Below are 20113 nucleotides of genomic sequence, written 5' to 3' on the forward strand. Positions count from 1 at the left end.
ATGGTGAATGCTCCCGCAATCCCCATACTAGTGTATGGGGACAGCGGGCCATTCAGTTAGAGAAAAGTAAGCAGGAGATACTGTATCTGTGAAACCCACACAAACATGGCAAGATCTCCACACAGATGGGCTATGACTGGGAGTTTAACTAATGACCTCAGTGCTGTGAGGCAATAATGATAACAACTAAGCTATTTGTGCTGTCCAATCTGGGGTTATTGACCCCAAGTGAGGTTCCAGCACGTCTGGACTGGCCATCTGACAGTTCTAACAAATGCTAGAAGGAGCAATGGCCCGATGACCAGTCCTGGATGCCTGGCCGAGCAGCTCCACATCCCAATGCTCTGCTTGGCTGGCATAATTAGCCAGTGTGCCCCATGCCACATCCTCATGTGTGTGTGTGACTTTATAGCATGGCCAGGAGGGATGCCAGGGAATCGATGATGCAGTTTGCTCTGAAACACATCATCGTGGCCCCGCCCCCTGCTGCACAAAGCTGGTAATCTCGCCATTGCGATTGCGCAGTCACGCCCCTTTTCCCCCCTATCATGCATCACACTCCTAGCCACACCATCCACTGTGCCAACCTGGCTCCCTCCTCCTTGAGGGAGTAGCCAGATTGTCAGCAAGTATGACTTATATACTGTCTCATGACAAACGGATGTCTTTAGATTCAAGTGAATTTAGGTTAAACCCACAAAATGTCTGTGTTCATTCAGTACAGATAACGTGCACTTTTGAATGAAAAATGTGTAAAGCGGTTCAACGGGCTATTTAGAGTTGTATGCCTCTCACCACATCCTTTACTGTGGCTATATGGCTGGAGGAAACAGGGAGTCTGCATGTAAGATAAACATTCCGTGGCTGTGGAGATGGAATTTCTGCCATTTCAGAGTTGAGTGTACGCAGAGATCCGTCTGATTTCAAACACATATCCACCAAGAAGAGGGCTAATGCAGATAATGATAATGGCTGCTTTCACAAGCCGGTGTATGAGGACAGAGAGTTGCATCTATTTTCAAGCACACAATGGGGGTGCAAATGCTGCTGAATTCCCTATAGCTCTGAATCTGGCTCTTTATGGTTAAATTATTTATGTGATTTTATTAGGGATGAGCGGGTTCGGTTCCCTGAGAACCGAACCCACCCGAACTTCGGGGATCCGGGGCGATCCGAGCCCAAGCTCGGATCTCCCTGTCTGCCCCGGATCCCTCTCCCGAGGCAAAACCTCGAGATCTGCTGTCGGATCTCGAGGTTTTGCCTCGAGCGGCCATTTAAAAAAAAATGCCTTTGCCTTTAATGGGCAAAGTGCTGATTGGCTGACAGAGCCGTCTGTCACGGCTCTCAGCCAATCAGCATTATGGTGCTCATTTGCATGTAGCACGGACTCGTGAGATCCGTGCTACATGCATCTGTGTGATTGACAGTGACACAGAGCACAGATGGGTCAGTGAGACCCGTCTGTGCTGCTGTGTATTTCAATGACACAGATGCACGCACGGACCAGGAGATCCGTGCTACTTGCATCTGTGTCATTGACACAGAGCACTAACGGGTCCGTGAGACCCGTCTGTGCTGCTGTGGTAAATAAAAAAAAAAAAACCTGTGTAAAAAGAGAAAAAAATGGCGTCCTCCCCCCCAAAAAAAGAGCAACCAGCCCCGGGCATTAGTGACCCAGTGCTGGGTGTGCTTAAATACAGGGGACAAACGACATAGGGGTCCCCTGTACTTAAACACAACCAGCACCGGGCTAGTCAGAACCAGAGCTGGTTGCCAAAATACGGGGGACAAACGACGTAGGGGTCCCCCGTATTCTGCGCAACCAGCTCTGGGCTCTGATCCGGTCCTGGTTCTGGAAATACAGGGGAAAAAAATGAGTAGGGTTCCCCTGTATGTTCCAGAACCAGCACTGGACTTTTTCTAGCGGGGGGCTGATGCCACAGCCAGGGGAGCCCTTTCACCGGGCCCCCCAGCCGCAGCATCAGCCCTGACCGCTAGTCAGCCCAGGCCGGGGATCCCTGGAGAGCTGGGGACCCCCCCAATAAAGGGGTCACCCTCTCCAGGGCACCCCAGGCCCAGGCTGATAGCCCGGGGCTATCCCCGCCACCCCTGGTGGCGGTGGGTGGCGGGTTGATTGTGTGGTGTGGTGTAAATAAAGAATATCAAACATTGTCTTTACAAGTAGAACTGCAAGTCCCAGCAAGCCTGCCCCGCATGCTGGTACTTGGAGAACCACAAGTACCAGCATGCAGGGCATTAAGGGCCCACTAGTACCTGTAGTTCACCTGTAAAAAAATGTTTAAAAAAAACACAGGACACACACACCGTGACAGTATAAGTTTATTAAACATACATACACACACACACACACACACACATGTACACATACTCACCTATGTAACCTGTAGCATCGGTCCACTTGTCCGGTAAAGTATCCATAGGGGACCTGTGAAAAAAAACATACTCACCATCTCCTATGCGAGGTTCTGTCCTCTTCGTTCCAAAGTAGGCATCCCCGGACTTGGCAAAAAAAAAAAAACGAAAACGCGATCCACGAACTTAGTACCGTTCTATAGAACGGTACTTCCCGAATGAGAGCTTAGCGGCGGGGTATCACCATGGAAACCCCGCTGCTAAGCGTTCATTGGCTGAGAGAGGCCATCTCCCGTCTCTCTCAGCCAATGAACGGCTCCCTCCATTGTAGTCAATGCTGGGAGCCGCAAGGTTATTAAAGTTTACCCTGCGGTTCCCACCATTGACTACAATGGAGGGAGCCGTTCATTGGCTGAGAGACGGGAGATGACCTCTCTCAGCCAATGAACGCTTAGCAGCGGGGTTTCCATGGTGATACCCCGCCGCTAAGCTCTCATTCGGGAAGTACCGTTCTATAGAACGGTACTAAGTTCGTGGATCGCGTTTTCGTTTTTTTTTTTTTGCCAAGTCCGGGGATGCCTACTTTGGAACGAAGAGGACAGAACCTCGCATAGGAGATGGTGAGTATGTTTTTTTTCACAGGTCCCCTAGGGATACTTTACCGGACAAGTGGACCGATGCTACAGGTTACATAGGTGAGTATGTGTACATGTGTGTGTGTGTATGTATGTTTAATAAACTTATACTGTCACGGTGTGTGTGTCCTGTGTTTTTTTTAAACATTTTTTTTTACAGGTGAACTACAGGTACTAGTGGGCCCTTAATGCCCTGCATGCTGGTACTTGTGGTTCTCCAAGTACCAGCATGCGGGGCAGGCTAGCTGGGACTTGCAGTTCTACTTGTAAAGACAATGTTTGATATTCTTTATTTACACCACACCACACAATCAACCCGCCACCCACCGCCACCAGGGGTGGCGGGGATAGCCCCGGGCTATCAGCCTGGGCCTGGGGTGCCCTGGAGAGGGTGACCCCTTTATTGGGGGGGTCCCCAGCTCTCCAGGGATCCCCGGCCTGGGCTGCCTAGCGGTCAGGGTTGATGCTGCGGCTGGGGGGCCCGGTGAAAGGGCTCCCCTGGCTGTGGCATCAGCCCCCCGCTAGAAAAAGTCCAGTGCTGGTTCTGGAACATACAGGGGAACCCTACTCATTTTTTGTCCCCTATATTTCCAGAACCAGGACCGGATCAGAGCCCAGAGCTGGTTGCGCAGAATACAGGGGACCCCTACGTCGTTTGTCCCCCGTATTTTGGCAACCAGCGCTGGTTCTGACTAGCCCGGTGCTGGTTGTGCTTAAGTACAGGGGACCCCTACGTCGTTTGTCCCCTGTATTTAAGCACACCCAGCACTGGGTTACTAATGCCCGGGGCTGGTTGCTCTTTTTTGGGGGGGTGCACGCCATTTTTTTCTTTTTTTACACAGGTTTTTTTTTTTTTTTTTACCACAGCAGCACAGACGGGTCTCACGGACCTGTCATTGCTCTGTGCCAATCACACAGATGCATGTAGCACGGATCTCCCGGGTTCGTGCTACATGCAAATGGGCACCATAACGCTGATTGGCTTCCTGTCTGCCACTGCAGTGCCACTCCTAGATGGGCCACGTGTTTGTGCCGCCCCCTTGTGTCGCTTAGCATAGTCATCCAGCTTCCTCGGTACAACCTTTTGGCCTAAAAACAATATTGTGAGGTGTGAGGTGTTCAGAATAGAGTGGAAATGAGTGGAAATTAATGTTATTGGGGTTATTAATAGCGTAGGAACAAAAAAAGGCCCATTTATGTGATTTTAGCGGTTTTTTTTTATTTTTTAAGAAAAAATCCAGATCCAAAACACAAAACCCAGAACCCAAAACACGGAAGGGTGGTTTTGGCAAAACCAATCCAGATCCAAAACACGAAGAAAGATCCAGATCCAAAACCAAAACACAAAACACGAAAAGTGTCCGGTGCACACCCCTAGATTTTATATACGTAGTTGTTTTTTTTATCCAGTCTCCATTTTATTGAGTCCCTTCCAGTAACAAATAAATGCAGATGATCAATGTAGAAAGAACAATCCAGCAGTACCAGTTTTAAAACTTTGGCATAGAATGACATTTTCATTAAATTTACAGTATTCTGAATAATTACATTATGCTTATGTATTTAACTATAATCTATTTGCTATTAAGCATCTAGTTGTGGTCAAATGATAAAACAGGTAAATCACCAGAGTCTCATAATGCAATAGAAAGTACTATATGCTATAATAATCCTATTTACTGTCTGATGAAATTCAAGGTGTAACACTAATAATTATCGTACCGTCACTCCAGATATAGCCGGCATTAACATGTCACCTACACATTAAGCAATACCCGGCCATAGACTATGACCACATGTTGCTGCATAATTTATTTATGTAGCACCAGCATATTGTTTTGTGCTATACAATTGGGAATAAAACAAGACTGGGTAATAATAATAACAGACAGACAAAGAGGGTCCAGCTTGGAAGCTTACTAACTATAGGGAAATGGATACATGATACATGAGGATAAATACGTTTTTGTAAATTGGTCCAGCAAGATTGCAGAGGTTCTCAATGAGCTTTATGGTCCAATCACATAGCCAGATCCAAATTAAGGCCCTGTGGGGCCTTAGACGAGGTTCTGGTTTGGGGCCCTCTAATTCGTCCCTGAAAAAATTGCAGCTAAACTATATACCACACACACGTAATCCACATGGTATATCTAACACCTCCTTTCCTGTCAGGATGCCGGCATCGGGATTCTGACCACCGGGATCCCGGCGGTCAGAATCCTGACGGCGGCATCCCAACAGGGTTAGGATACCGACACCTGTCGGTAGGTATCCTAACCTCCTAACCCTCCCCCTCGCACTACCCTAACCCTCCCTCCCCGGTACCTGAACCTAACCTCCCCCCTAGTGCCTAAATCTAACCTCCCCCTCCCCGCACCCTGAACCTTACCCTCCCTCCTTAGTGTCTAATCCTCCCCCTAGCGCCTAACCCTACAGCCATCCCACCCTTTAATCATGCTACTTGCCTTCGGGATGTCGGCGCCAGGATTCTGACAGGTGTCGGGATTCTGGGGCGGCATTGTGATGGCTGGAATCCCAGCGTTCGGGATATTGACTACATTCCCTTTCTAAATCAAACAATTAATCTACAAAGGACACTTAACAATTTTCTAAAGATGGTTGAGGATTCCTCATCCTGGGAGTCACTGTCATTCATCACAGTCATAAGTAACAACTGCAGCATGGGGACGGCACACAACAAGGGGAGCAGAAGAAACAACATAATGTAGCTTGGGAGACAGCAGGGGATGGAGAGCAGGTCAATATGGTCACCACAAATTAATTGCATTATCCTCAGTCAGTTATATACGGTAGGTTTGGTTTTTGCTGCATCTATTAATTAAATCCCCCTGGAGCGTATTGGTTGCCAGGCTGTTAATAATCTCATCATTTTATTTTCTGAATGGCCAACACAGCATATGAACACACTAAATTAGTGGTACCAAAATTGTCCTCCCAAGGAAGCCAAACTGTTCTTCCTTTAGCCACCACTTTATCGCTAATTAGTACTGTACTAAACATTGTCTAACCTGCCTTAAACTAATTTTATTGGAGAACTACTGATTGTACTTTAGGCAATGCTCAGACAAGCACCAGGGTGTCACTAATAATGGGTGAGGGACTCAGTATTTTATTAAAAAAAGAAAAGAGGAAGGTGGGCAAATGAGCCATACGGTACCCTAGAGTCCCCCTAATGGATGATCCAGCACTGAACCAGACACATATACTATTTTCTCCTGACTTAAACATTGTACAGTACATATACTACTTTTTTTTTTATCCATAAAACTGGTACAGATGCTAAGGCAGCACAGACGGTGTAATGGTTAGCGTTACTGCCTCACAGCACTGGGGTCGTGGGTTCGATTCCCACTACGGCCCTAACTGCGTGGAGTTTGTATATTCTCCCGGTGCTTGCGTGGGTTTCCTCCCACACTCCAAAAATATACTGGTAGGTTAATTGGCTCCCAACAAGATTAACCCTAGTGTGTGTGAGCATGTGGTAGGGAATATAGATTGTAAGATCCACTAGGGCAGGGACAGATGTGAATGGTAAGATATTTTCTGTAAAGCGCTGCGGAATATGTGTGTGCTATATAAATAACTGGTAATAATAATAATAATAATAAGGCGAGCTCAGGGAAGACAGATACCTCCCGTGGAGCAGAAGGGTGCTGGAAGTGCTGAATCTAGAAATACACCCAGCTATTCAAACTGCGAAAAAAAAATCTGTTGCATTTTATGCATGCATATTTGGCACAAAATGTGTCCAACTTTACATCTGCCCCTCAGTGTATTTTGGTGTTCTGCCTGATTCTTAAAGAGATGTACTTTTTATTTAGTTTTAGTTTTGTGTGAAGTGTGTAGAGGGGAAATAATTGGATAGGATATCTTATAGAGGTTATGTGGGTGGTTCTGGAATTTGATAAGCTTGCCTGTAGAGGTGAGTTTTTAGGGAATACTTGAAGGTTTGGAGGCTAGAAAAAAGTCTTGTTGTGCATGGGTGGGCATTCCACAGAGTGGGTGCAGCCCAGACAGAGCCCTGTAATGCGTGTGGATGAGAGTCAAGCTGGGAGATATTTTGAAATGGGTGAAGATGTGGTGATAATATATAAATAAAGGGAAATAGTTGCATAAACCCATCACACATTTGAGCTTGACAACTGATGTTTGATAAAACAAAATGTCTGTCTCAGAATTCCGTTGCTGAAGCCAAACGGACCACAGATGTTCAATTTGAGGAGCTTCAAGATGCGGTAAAGAAGGCACAATCCAACGTGCAGGAGTTCCTGGAACAGCGAGAGCGAGCGGCTATCAACCAATCAATAGGGATTAAAACCCACCTGGAACATAAATGCAATGAATTAAAGAAGATTAAATCCAAGGTGGAAAGAATTGCAAAGCACAAGAGCGAATTCTGTTTCTTTCAGGTATGAGATGCTGGCAGGTGTAGACCTCTGCTAGATTAAATGTACTTGTATTTATGCATGTGTTTTTGAGCCACAAGTCACAGTTTTAGAGTTGTGACAACTTTGCTGTTTTGAAAGTTTAATAGTTTACACAAAAAGTACTTAGCATTATCACTAACTGAGACTACTGCTTTTTAAATACATTGGATCTGCACACAATGATTCCAAGTCAATTAAATTGTGTTAACTTGAAATGTTATATTTGTAACATTGGGCTCCATTCAATTCAACACGAATTGAATAACGCTGGGAAGGAGAACCCGGAGCATTTCAATTCAGCGCACTGTAAAGCCCGACTGAAGGATATCTTCTTGCACCCCTCCTGGGGTGGGAACAGAAATCCGACAAAACTGCTGCCGCGATGTCGTTTTCTGCCCTTAGCGCCATGTTTAAGGCGCGAGAACGGGCATTCTCTGACATAGCGCGCTGAATTGAATAGCTTCGGGAGCTCCTTCCCAGCACTATTCAATTCGCATTGAATTGAGCCCATTGACAACTAAAGGAAAGCTGTGTTTAAAAGAATAAAAAGAAAAAAAAACATTAGGATATGTTTTCTCATGATGGGATCTCAAGTGTTCCTAGGGCAGACATCCACGACTGTGCTGGTAAAGCTAGGTCATATTGGAGAAATCCACTAAAGTACAATTTCATAAATATTTAAATCAACATTTATTTATTTATTTATTTATTAGAGATTTACATGTTGATTTTCAAATCATTATTAAAGGGAGATTCTTAGAAGTCGCTTGTTTTCAAGCTTCCGAGAAATAAATAAGAAAATGTAAGTAAATTTATAGAACAATAATTGGTCAGTTTTAAAATAAAACAGAGAAAACTATGAGCAGGCCAGGGCTGGCAAGTGCAGAGCTGGTGCCTTTCAATTTTTTACACCCCAAAGGGTAATGATCAGAGGTTGCTAAGACCCTTACCAATTATACTAAAATACTAGAAAAAAAGAATACACATAAATAAGGTTTATTCACTTAATTCTGATCTGCTATACTCCAAAAGAAAATCTTCAACCATTAAATTACAAAAAAATAGTACATTGCTTAGATTAAATAAATGTTTACTATGAGACCTGCAGTATGTTGTAAAATACAGAAAAAGTACTGAATGCCAATCCACGTGTAAAACACATTCCCTGTACACCATACCCATCTTTAACTATACTCATGCCAGTTATACATTTCTAAGTGTGTCTATTTTGAGTGTAATGGTAACAAAATTATTTTGTTCTTCACACACTTCATTGCAGTATCACCATATATAAAACTGGAAGTATTGTAGGTTAAATAATTAGGAATCCTGTGTAACTGTCCTAAACAGTGTTGAAAATGTTAGAAAAGATTTTCCTAAAAGTATAATACTTTTTTATGTAATTTGCAGTAATGATAAAACATCTGATCAAATCTGGCAATGATATATAATTTGATATGATATTTGTGTTCATGTAGAGGGTTGAGAACAGAGGATGGGGGGGGTCAGGGATTGGTAGAATTATAGAATTTTAACACTACATTTGTTTTTTAACTGTTAGTTTTCTTCATTACGCAATTTTCACATCCCACTTATGAAAGCTGCCCATTGTCTGTAATTTCCACAGGATTATTGTGATTTTAAAAAAACGACTGGAGATGACACCCTCCCCAGTGTATACATCGGTTTTATAGACAAGCTATCTGGGATCAGAAATGTGGTGACAGACTCTACTAAAAAAGTAATTCAGATGCTACAAACCTCATACACAGATAAACTTCAAGAATTTGCAAAGGAAGGTGAGTTTAGGGACCTGTGATGTGTATGTAATAACTGTATACAATATCTGGAAGTAATGTACATAGCTTTGAATTAAAGAGTATGTTCACCTTCTGCAAAAAAAAAAACTTAAGTAAATATGTCCCAAAGACCAGGCTAACAGTATACACAGAGGTTTGGGGCATTTAGTTTAAAGTACTTTCTAAATGAAATAAACTATTTACAAAGTGTCAAATTACAATTGAATGTATTTAGAATTGCAGAACTGCATCTATGTTTTGCGTCTAGTCGTACATTTGTCCATGCACACACAGTTACTGGTCATCTACACATACATTATTTAGGTTTGGTATGGCCAGAGCATCATTTTCACTAGTAATATTGCCATCACTATCACTTTTGATTATTGTAACTAATGTTTTTCCCCATGATACATTTATAGTGCATATAATCCCTGAATGTAAGGGGACATATGTGCTGCCTTTATTTTAAATGCTACATTATATTTCATAATTTTATATACACTGGTTTAAAATGACTTACCTGTGTATTATATTTCACTTGTGGTATACTAGTTCCTCCTCGGTACAACTAAGTGACCGCACAATTCTGATCATTTTGTGTGCCATGAAAGCTTTGCAGTGTCACGTGAATTTAGGAACACCTACATATATGCATTCTCCACACCTACCAGCTCATATAACACGTACTGTCAGTGTGATGGGATTGAGAAGCAGAAAACAAAGTATCACTCTTGACCAAACTAATTTCTTGCAATTTCATACATATCCGCCTTAGCCACACGTTTCTGAAGTCTATTCAGCTGTCCAGTAACTTTCTTCTCACGTCAAATTTTCTCTCCTATTCTGTCCACTTAATTTTTTTTTTTATTATTTAATATGTTCAAGAAAGGGAAATGATTACAAGCTTAGAATACATTGCTATAATACTATATAAATATACTCAGTGCAATATTTTTACACACACACACACACACACACACACACACACACACACACACACACACACGCACACACACACACACACACACACACACACACACACACACACACACACACACTCCATCCTTTCAGATCATGTGGCTTTATTTTGAGATGTTGTGGGAGCTTACCCAATATACTGTAGTTACCACTATCGAATCTTGTATGGGTTGGGTATGAAATCCCGACCCTGGAAGCCCGACACACTATAATCCTGACGCAGGCTGGTAAGTATATTTAACCCTCAAACTCAACCCCCCCCCCCAAATCCCCCCTTCGGGGTGCCTAACCCTAAGACACGGTTGGTGGTGCCTAACCCTAACCCCCCCCTCCCCACACCCTAAACCTAACCTAGGGGGTGCCTAACCCTAAATGCCCCCGGGGTTCCTAAACCTAACCTCCTCCCTGTGGCTAACACGTTGCGACGCCCAGCTAACCTACTTTCGGTATGCCGGGCGTCGGGATTTCGGCTTGGGACGAATGATAGTCGTCGATATTTAGACGCCTATCTTTAGTCCCATGCCTGGCTTTCAGTGTCGGGATTCTGGCGGTCGGCATCCTGACTGAATCCCTCTTTTATAGCCAACCTTACAGTAATTACTAAACACTACTGACCAGTTCCACTTGTGCTCCATGTCCCGGGGTTCCCCAGCTGAGTATTATTTCTAATCAGTGAATTGCTATGCAGATAAGATTTGCAGAAATCTGATAAAACAATTGACATTTAGCCTGTTAGTACACTAACTTGAGCTCACCACAGTTGGAAAGAGCAGATTGTTGAACTAAGCAAATATTTAAACTGGAGTTGCAGTTACTTTCAATGAGGTCAGAGCACAACAAAAGGACATCCTGATACCGAGATTCCATTTAAAATGGACTGGGAATTTCTGCACGTAGCCATTGGTGACTTTAACACATCAAGTTCATATGCGCACTGCTAGAAAACAGAAGGGAAGCAGGACATTTAAATAATTAGTTATTTAAAAGTAATTTAATAACTGTAACACCAATGTGTGAATTTTTTTGAGGTAAAACACTTACATTTTCTCAAGTGCATCTAATTTTAGAGGATGCACATGAATGAATTTGCACACTAAGATGGCTACATCTGATTTAAGCTTTACACTCTGCAATGGGAGATGTAGAGCAGATCATTGGTGTTCCTTGCAAACTGCTTTTAGAGAGGGCACACAGTCTTTTTCCCATCGCAAAATGACTTCTTTGCCACCTTTTTGAAGTTCTGTAGAACATGTTTCGTCCCAATACTTTTAGTGGGACACCTTTTGCAGTTCTGCAGGGATATGCATTTCGACTGACGTGATCTGAAGTGCAGATATCTGCCTTATGCTGGGTACACACTGTACGATATATCGTTCTTACAGCCAACAAATTATATATTGTCTAGTGCATTGGTTTGTTTGTACACACAATATATAGTGTGTGTGTGTGTGTGTGTGTGTGAACGACGCCGTTCACAGATACAGTATATCATGTCAGCCACAGGGGCAAACGCAGGATTTCTATTGGGGGGTTTCCAGATGCTGGATTTCAGAGCAAGTGTGGCCAGTAAAGATGGCATAATTAGCAGCTTTTATATGCATCATACAAAGTGTAGTGTATGTCATAATTCCAACATATACAGGACCAGCTATCACAGTAAGCCATCAGATGTGGCAACAGGGCCATCCTGCCTGAGCTGAATGTTTTTATTTCACATGTGGGGACCATTCCAGAGCATAGGAGGAATCGGAAGTCTAGGGGAGCAGCAGAAAAGCCTAGCACTGCCCTGGACATATATGTACATATTGGGCTCCTTATGCACTGGATAACAGATAGTTAGATGGTCTATAGCAGTGCACCCCTAACAGTGCATGTTTTCCAGATCTCGTAGTTGGTGAACAGGTGTATTCATTATTGGCTCACATATGTGAAAAGATTCATAGGTGGTGCTCATAATTTTATTTTGAATACCGAGGAAAACACTAGTAAAATTGTATTTCTATTGTGGTCATGGTGCGGGCTGGGGAAGGGGGTATCCAGGCAACCAAACACCCCCCCCCACCACGCGTTTGCCTATGGGCCATGCATCACGGCAGACTGAATGACCTGTTATGCTCCCCGCACCTTGACCAGCCAACCAACAATCAAAGTGCTGGGATGTCTCCCCACACTGATTGGTGGATAGCTCCAGCTATCCACCAATCAGTCAGCATTTAGCCAAAGCCGGACTCTGCGACTGCAGGACAGGTATGTAACAGGTGGCCAGGAGAAAGGCAGAAGATGCTGCTTGACTGTTCTGACTGTATTAATAACCTGGTTTAGGATAATTGTCGTGTTGCGCGGAAAAAGCTGCTCAGTTAAATTTTAGTGTCATAAATCAATGTTAAAAACGAGCGCTTGAACATGTACTGTGTATAGAAATAAATAAATACATAAACCACGATTTACTTAAATTAATAAATAAATTCTCCTATACACACTCGTTGTTTATAGCCCTTTTTTGTGACAGAGTGGTATGGGGTAGAATGTCTCAAAGATAGTCCGGTGAATGCGGGAACATGGGTGTTTGTAGAATAGCACACTGCCCCTACTCTTACCCTAAAGTTGCCGTCCCTCCGGTATTCCTTTGGCTGTGCGGCGCGCGGTGTCTCCTCCGTCACTTTCGGCTTTGGCGTGCTGTGCCTCCTTGCACGGCGGTCAGCAGCGTCTTGCTTCTGGTGAAATGGGGAGATCAAACGAGCAGCCTGCAAACTGTGCCGTCTCCAACGCGTTTCGTACCTCACGTACTTTGTCAAGGATGTGGAGATCCTTGACAAAGTACGTGAGGTACGAAACGCGTTGGAGACGGCACAGTTTGCAGGCTGCTCGTTTGATCTCCCCACTTCACCAGAAGCAAGACGCTGCTGACCGCCGTGCAAGGAGGCACAGCACGCCAAAGCCGAAAGTGACGGAGGAGACACCGCGCGCCGCACAGCCAAAGGAATACCGGAGGGACGGCAACTTTAGGGTAAGAGTTGGGGCAGTGTGCTATTCTACAAACACCCATGTTCCCGCATTCACCGGACTATCTTTGAGACATTCTACCCCATACCACTCTGTCACAAAAAAGGGCTATAAACAACGAGTGTGTATAGGAGAATTTATTTATTAATTTAAGTAAATCGTGGTTTATTTATTTATTTCTATACACAGTACATGTTCAAGCGCTCGTTTTTAACATTGTATTAATAACCTAATTGGAGCTACCGGGAAGCTTTTTCTCCCTGTCTCCAGGCCGCCGGTCATGTGATGCAGCGTGTGACTGCAGCCAGCCGGTGGGCCCCCTAACTGTAAAATTGTAGTGGCCCGGGGGACAGATGCCACTCTGCCTCCTGGCCTACCCTGCCCCTGGCTGGGCCAGGCTTGCACTTTCAGACGCATGGTTTTGCAACTTAGTTCAGCTGATTGGTGCATTAGCATATGAAAGTGAGTACAATGTCACGGCCATAGAGAAAAGTGACTGCAGTAGCATTGGACTCAGAATCAGGCTCCATGTGTTTAATTTGCTGTCTAATATTACTGTAAGCATTGTGTTGGGTCAGTCTCTGACACAACGCAATTAAGGAATAAAAAGGAATAGGTGCGCTTATAATTAGGTAGTGATTCTATAAATTACATGCAGCTGAGTCAGATGGACCCTGCAAAAATATCCAAAATAGACAGGGAGGAAATAGTGTGTTTGAGTCTGCGCTAGATATTGACAAATGCTTTTAAAAGAAATGTGTTTTAAAAAAGCCAGTCACTGCAATATGATGCCACTATGTAACAATTACAAGATATTGCTTTGTTGGTTAGATATGTGGAGATGATTTTAGCAATAACTATAATATTATAAAAGGAAGTCCAAATAATCACTGTATATACAGGGTTCTCTGGCTAGTTGGAACATTATTAAAGGACTCATTCATATAACATATGAACGTCGCATATTTAGTTGAGAGTCTAATAGGTGTAGGATCTGTAAATGTCTTATGCACGCATACTCTCACTGTGCAGAGAGAGCTCTTGAGGCTGCATGCATCACTCCACACTCCCAAATGCCGCAGAAAAATACTCCTGAGAGAGAGGAGAAACATGTCAAGGCTTTAACACTGACTACTGCTTATCCTTTTCTGGACAGCCGATACTAAGGTCTTCAGTGTGCCGCATTTATCTGCCCATTGAGGGACTCCACGCTGCCCACGTGCTTGCTGGGATCATTGGTCACGGTAATTCCATTTCCCTGGGTTAATCTGTTCAGCTGCATGAGGCCCCCATTTGCCGTGACTTGTAACTCTGAAATTTGGGAGTGTGAAGTGGTGCATGCAGCCACAAGTACTCTCTCTGCACAGTGAGAGCCTGCGTGCATAGGACACTTACAGATCCTCTGCAAGGAGGTAACAACACTTATTCTGCTCTGTACAATTGCTATTGGTGGTTCCTACACCTGTATATTAGACTCTCAACTATATATGCGATGTTCATGTTATATGAATGAGTCCTATATTATTATTCAAACTAGCCAGAGAAGCGCATATATATAGGAAAACACTAGTAAAATTGGACTTTCTTTTATAATATTATAGGTATTGCTACAATCATCTCCACATATAGACAGGAAGGATGTGTAATAATCATGACCAGCGGCATCTGGCCAGAATTGGTAACAGACAAGCGACACTGGCTCAAATCACATCCACATTCAATGCAGGAGGTACCAGACATATATCCAGCAGGTCAGTGCAGCGTTCTTTAGCTTCCATGGGATATGTGAGCAGAAGACCCACCAGAGTGCCCCTGCTAACACTAGGGGTGTGCACCGGCCACTTTTCGTGTTTTGTGTTTTGGATCTGGATCTTTCTTCGTGTTTTGGAACTGGATTGGTTTTGCCAAAACCACCCTTCCGTGTTTTGGGTTCTGGGTTTTGTGTTTTGGATCTGTATTTTTTTGAAAAAAAGCATAAAAACAGCTAAAATCACAGAATTTGTAGGTTTTTCTGCTCCTATGCTATTATTAACCTCAATAACCTTAATTTCCACTCATTTCCAGTCTATTCTGAACACCTCACAATAGTGTTTTTATGTCCAAAAGGTTGCACCGAGGTAGCTGGATGACTATGCTAAGCGACACGAGTGGGCGGCACAAACACGTGACCCATCTAGGCGTGATACTGCAGTGGCAGACAGGATGGCAGTTTGAAAAACTAGGCCCCAAACTGTACATAATGCAAAGAGAAAAAAGAGGTGCAAGATGGAATTGTCCTTGGGCCCTCCCACCCACCCTTATGTTGTATAAACAGGACATGCACACTTTAACAAACCAATCATTTCAGCGCCAGGGTCTGCCACACAACTGTGGCTGAAATGATTGGTTCGTTTGGGCCCCCACAAAACAAGCTGGCAATTAATCTGTCCCTGCACAAACTGGCTCTACGGAGGCAAGATGTCATCCTCATCCTCCTCATCCACCGATTCCTCACCCTCTTCAGTGTGTACATCCTCATCCTCACAAAGTATTAACTCGTCCCCACTTGAATCCACCACCACAGGTCCCTCTGTACGTTCTGGAGGCTGGTCTCCCTGGAAGAGCTGATAATTCATTTTGATGAACATCATCTTCTCCACATTCTGTGGAAGCAACCTCCTACGCCTTTCCCTGACAAGGTTCCTGGCTGCACTAAACACTCTTTCGGAGTACACACTGGAGGGGGGGCAACTCAGGTAAAATAGAGCCAGTTTGTACTAGGGATGTTCAGGCTCGGTTCTACTCGTTTCCGTTCGGATTTTTTTACCGAATCTTATTGGCTATCCAAAACTCGTGACAGCTGAAACCCAATAAGATTCTGGGGAAAAAAACGAACGGAACCGAGTAGAACCGAGCCTGCACATCCCTAGTTTGTACAGGGGCCTCCAAATTGCCTCTTTTTCCTGCCAGTACAGGTATGGACTGTCTGACATGCCTACTTGGATGCTGTCACCGATGTAATCCTCCACCATTCTGTCAATGGTGACAGTATCATATGCAGTGACAGTAGACATGTCAGAAATTGTTGCCAGGTCCTTCAGTCCGGACCAGATGTCCAAACTTGGTCCTGCCTGCCCTGCATCACCGCCAGTGGGTTGCTTAGGATACCTAAGTTTTTTCCTGGCAGCCCCAGTTGCGGGAGAAAATGAAGAAGGAGCTGTTGACGTGTCACGTTCCGCTTCAGCTGACAGTGTGTTCACCAGCAGGTCTTTGCACCTCTGCAGGCTTGTGTCGGCTGGAAAGAGAAACACCACATAGGCTTTAAACCTAGGATCGAGCACGGTGGCCAAAATGTAGTGGTCTGATTTCAACAGATTGACCACCCTGGAATCCTGGCAAAGCGAATGAAGGGCTTCATCCACAAGTCCCACATGCCGAGCGGAATCGCTCCGTCTTAGCTCCTCCTTCACTTTCTCCAGCTGCTTCTGCAAAAGCCTGATGAGGGGAATGACCTGACTCAAGCTGGCAGTGTCTGAACTGACTTCACGTGTGGCAAGTTCGAAGGGCTGGAGAACCTTGCACAACACGGAAATCATTCTCCACTGCGCTTGAGTCAGGTGCATACCCCCTCCTTTGCCTATGTCATAGGTGGATGTATAGGCTTGAATGGCCTTTTGCTGCTCCTCCATCCTCTGAAGCATATAGAGGGTTGAGTTCCACCGCGTCACAACCTCTTGCTTCAGGTGATGGCGGGGCAGGTTCAAGAGTTTTTGCTGGCGCTCCAGTCTTCGGCACGCAGTCGCTGAATGGCGAAAGTGGCCAGAAATTTTTCGGGCCACCCAAAGCGTCTCCTGCACGCCCCTGTCGCTTTTCAGAAAATTCTGCACCACCAAGTTTATTGTGTGAGCAAAACATGGTACGTGCTGGAATTTGCCCAGATGTAATGCCCGCACAATATTGGTGGCGTTGTCAGATATCACAAATCCCCAGGAGAGTCTAAGTGGGGTAAGCCACTGGGTGATGATTTCCCTCAGTTTCTCTAAGAGGTTGTCGGCGGTGTGCCTCTTACTGAAACCGGTGATACACAGCGTAGCCTGCCTTGGAACGAGCTGGTGTTTCTGAGATGCTGCGACTGGTGACGCTGCTGCTGCTGTTGCTGCGTAAGGTGATACATCTACCCAGTGGGCTGTCACAGTCATATAGTCCTTAGTCTGCCCTGTTCCACTTGTCCACATGTCCGTGGTTAAGTGGACATGGGTACAACGGCATTTTTCAGGACACTGAGGACACTTTTTCTGACGTTTCTGTACAGTCTCGGTATCGCCTGCCTAGTGAAGTGGAATCTAGATGGGATTTGGAACCGGGGACACACTACCTCCATCAATTGTCTAAATCCCACTGCACTAATGGCGGATACCGGACGCACGTCTAACACCAACATAGCAGTCAAGGCCTCAGTTATACGTTTTGCTTCAGGATGACTGCTGTCGTACTTCATCCTCCTCGCTAAGGACTGTTGGAGGGTCAATTGTTTAGTAAAAGTAGTGGTGTTCCTACTTCCTCTCTGGGATGATGAACGACTCCCAGCAGCAGCAACAGCAGCAGCGGCAGCAGGAGGCATAGCAATGCAGGATCCTCCGGAGGAATCCGGAGGAATCCCGGATAGGAGAGTCAGTCATGCCAGTGACATGGCCTGCAGGACTACTTCCGATCCTGACTAAGGAGGAAATTGACGAGGAGGGAGTTGACGGTGTATTTGCAGGCGCTTGGATACAACAGGACAACGGGATTTAGGTGTCCCTGGACTGCTTACGGTCTTAGCCAAAGTTTCTGAACTTGACAGTAACTTATTATGAACGCGCTGCAGGTGCCGTATAAGGGAGGATGTTCCTAGGTGGTTAACGTCCCTACCCCTACTTATTCCACCTTTACATAAGGTACATATGGCAAGACAGTTGTTGTCCGGATTTGGATAGAAATATTGCCAGACCAAAGAGGTGGAATGTTTGGTCTTCTGCCCAGGCATGACCGTGATGGGCTTTTTCATCCCACGGACAACAACTGTCTCCCCCGGAGCCTGATTTAAACAAACCACATCACCATCAGAATCCTCCTCGCCAACTTCCTCCCAGTATCCTCATCCTGTTGTACTTCAACAGTGACATCTTCAATTTGCATATCAGCAAGTGGACTGTGGGTGCTCCTTTCAGCACTTGCAGGGGGCGTGCAAATGGTGGAAAGAGCCACCTCTTCCCGTCCAGTGCTGGGAAGGTCAGGCATCGCAACCGCCACCACACTTGGACTCTCCTTGGGGATTTGTGATATCTTCTTAGAACGCACAGTTCTTTGCTGTGCTTTTGCCAGCTTAACTCGTTTGATTTTTTTAGTGGGAGGAGGGCTTCCATCGTCATGTGAAGCTGAACCACTAGTCATGAACATAGGGAAAGACCTTAGCCGTTCCTTGCCACTCCGTGTCATAAATGGCATATTGGCAAGTTTACGTTTCTCTTCAGATGATTTAAATGTTTTTTTTAAGGTAATTTTGCTGAACTTTGTCATTTGGGATTGTATGTGGCTTCTACTATGACATTGGGCATCGGCCTTGGCAGACGACGTTGATGGCATGTTATCGTCTATGTCATGACTAGTGGCAGCAGCTTCAGCACTAAGAGGAAGTGGTTCTTGATCTTTCTCTATTTTATTTTTATCGGAGAAAGTTTGGTCCTCCATTTATGTTATATCGATTTGATATATACGTGCGGCTAAGGCGCACACAAACACAGAAAATATTTTTTTATTTTTGCTGGAGAGTAGTGCACTTTGTGGGTTACACCACCCTTTAAGAAATGAGCCAGCCGGCTCTTTACTTATGGGACACAGGCGCACGCTTGGCACTACTTTGTTGATGCACGTGCGGCTACTGCGCACACAATTCACAAACACAGAAAATATTTTTTTTTTTGGTTTGGTGTGTACTTTGGGGGTTACAGCACCCTTTAACGGTCAAGCCAGCCGGCCCTTTACTTATGACACAGGCGCACGCTTGGCACTACTTTGTTGATGCACGTGCGGCTACTGCGCACACACTTCACAAACACAGAAAAAATATTTGGTTATTTGGTTTGAAGTGTACTTTGGGGGTTACAGCACCCTTTAACGGTCAAGCCAGTCGGCCCTTTACTTATGACACAGGCGCACGCTTGGCAATACTTTGTTGATGCACGTGCGGCTACTGCGCACACAATTCACAAACACAGAAAAAATATTTGGTTATTTGGTTTGGAGTGTACTTTGGGGGTTACAGCACCCTTTAACGGTCAAGCCAGCCGGCCCTTTACTTATGACACAGGCGCACGCTTGGCACTACTTTGTTGATGCACGTGCGGCTACTGCGCACACAATTCACAAACACAGAAAATATTTTTTTTTTTGGTTTGGACTGGAGTGTACTTTGGGGGTTACAGCACCCTTTAACGGTCAAGCCAGCCGGCCCTTTACTTATGACACAGGCGCACGCTTGGCACTACTTTGTTGATGCACGTGCGGCTACTGCGCACACAATTCACAAACACAGAAAAAATATTATTTTTTTAGCACTTGGGGGGAGCACCCCTGATGGACAGAGCACCCCCTGGACAACACTACAGCACACCTTTAGGACTGGGACACTGCACAGGACTTTGGAGTGGACACAGCCCCTATAGAGAACTGACTGCACAACACAGTCCAGCCAGCCCCTATGGACTTTGAAGTAGTGGACACAGCCCCTATTAACAACAGCAGCACAGCACAACACAGCCAGCCCCTATGGACTTTGAAGTAGTGGACACAGCCCCTATGGACAACAGCAGCACAGCACAACACTACACTACACAGCCCAGCCAGCCCTAACTCC

The 20113-nt window shown here is 45.0% G+C and overlaps 1 protein-coding gene across 1 annotated transcript in view; it reads left to right on the forward strand.

Moving 5' to 3' along the window:
- TRIM16 (tripartite motif containing 16) overlaps positions 1-20113 on the forward strand; it is a 44341-nt gene that overhangs the window by 15935 nt on the left and 8293 nt on the right. The window contains exons 3-4 of the mRNA XM_088468455.1: positions 7205-7438; positions 9084-9255. Coding sequence (XP_088324581.1) covers positions 7205-7438; positions 9084-9255 — 406 coding nt within the window. The remainder of the gene's footprint in view (positions 1-7204; positions 7439-9083; positions 9256-20113) is intronic.

This window comes from Taudactylus pleione, unplaced genomic scaffold, assembly GCF_031769625.1.
Source record: "Taudactylus pleione unplaced genomic scaffold, aTauple2 ptg000012l, whole genome shotgun sequence".
Lineage (NCBI taxonomy): Eukaryota > Metazoa > Chordata > Amphibia > Anura > Myobatrachidae > Taudactylus > Taudactylus pleione.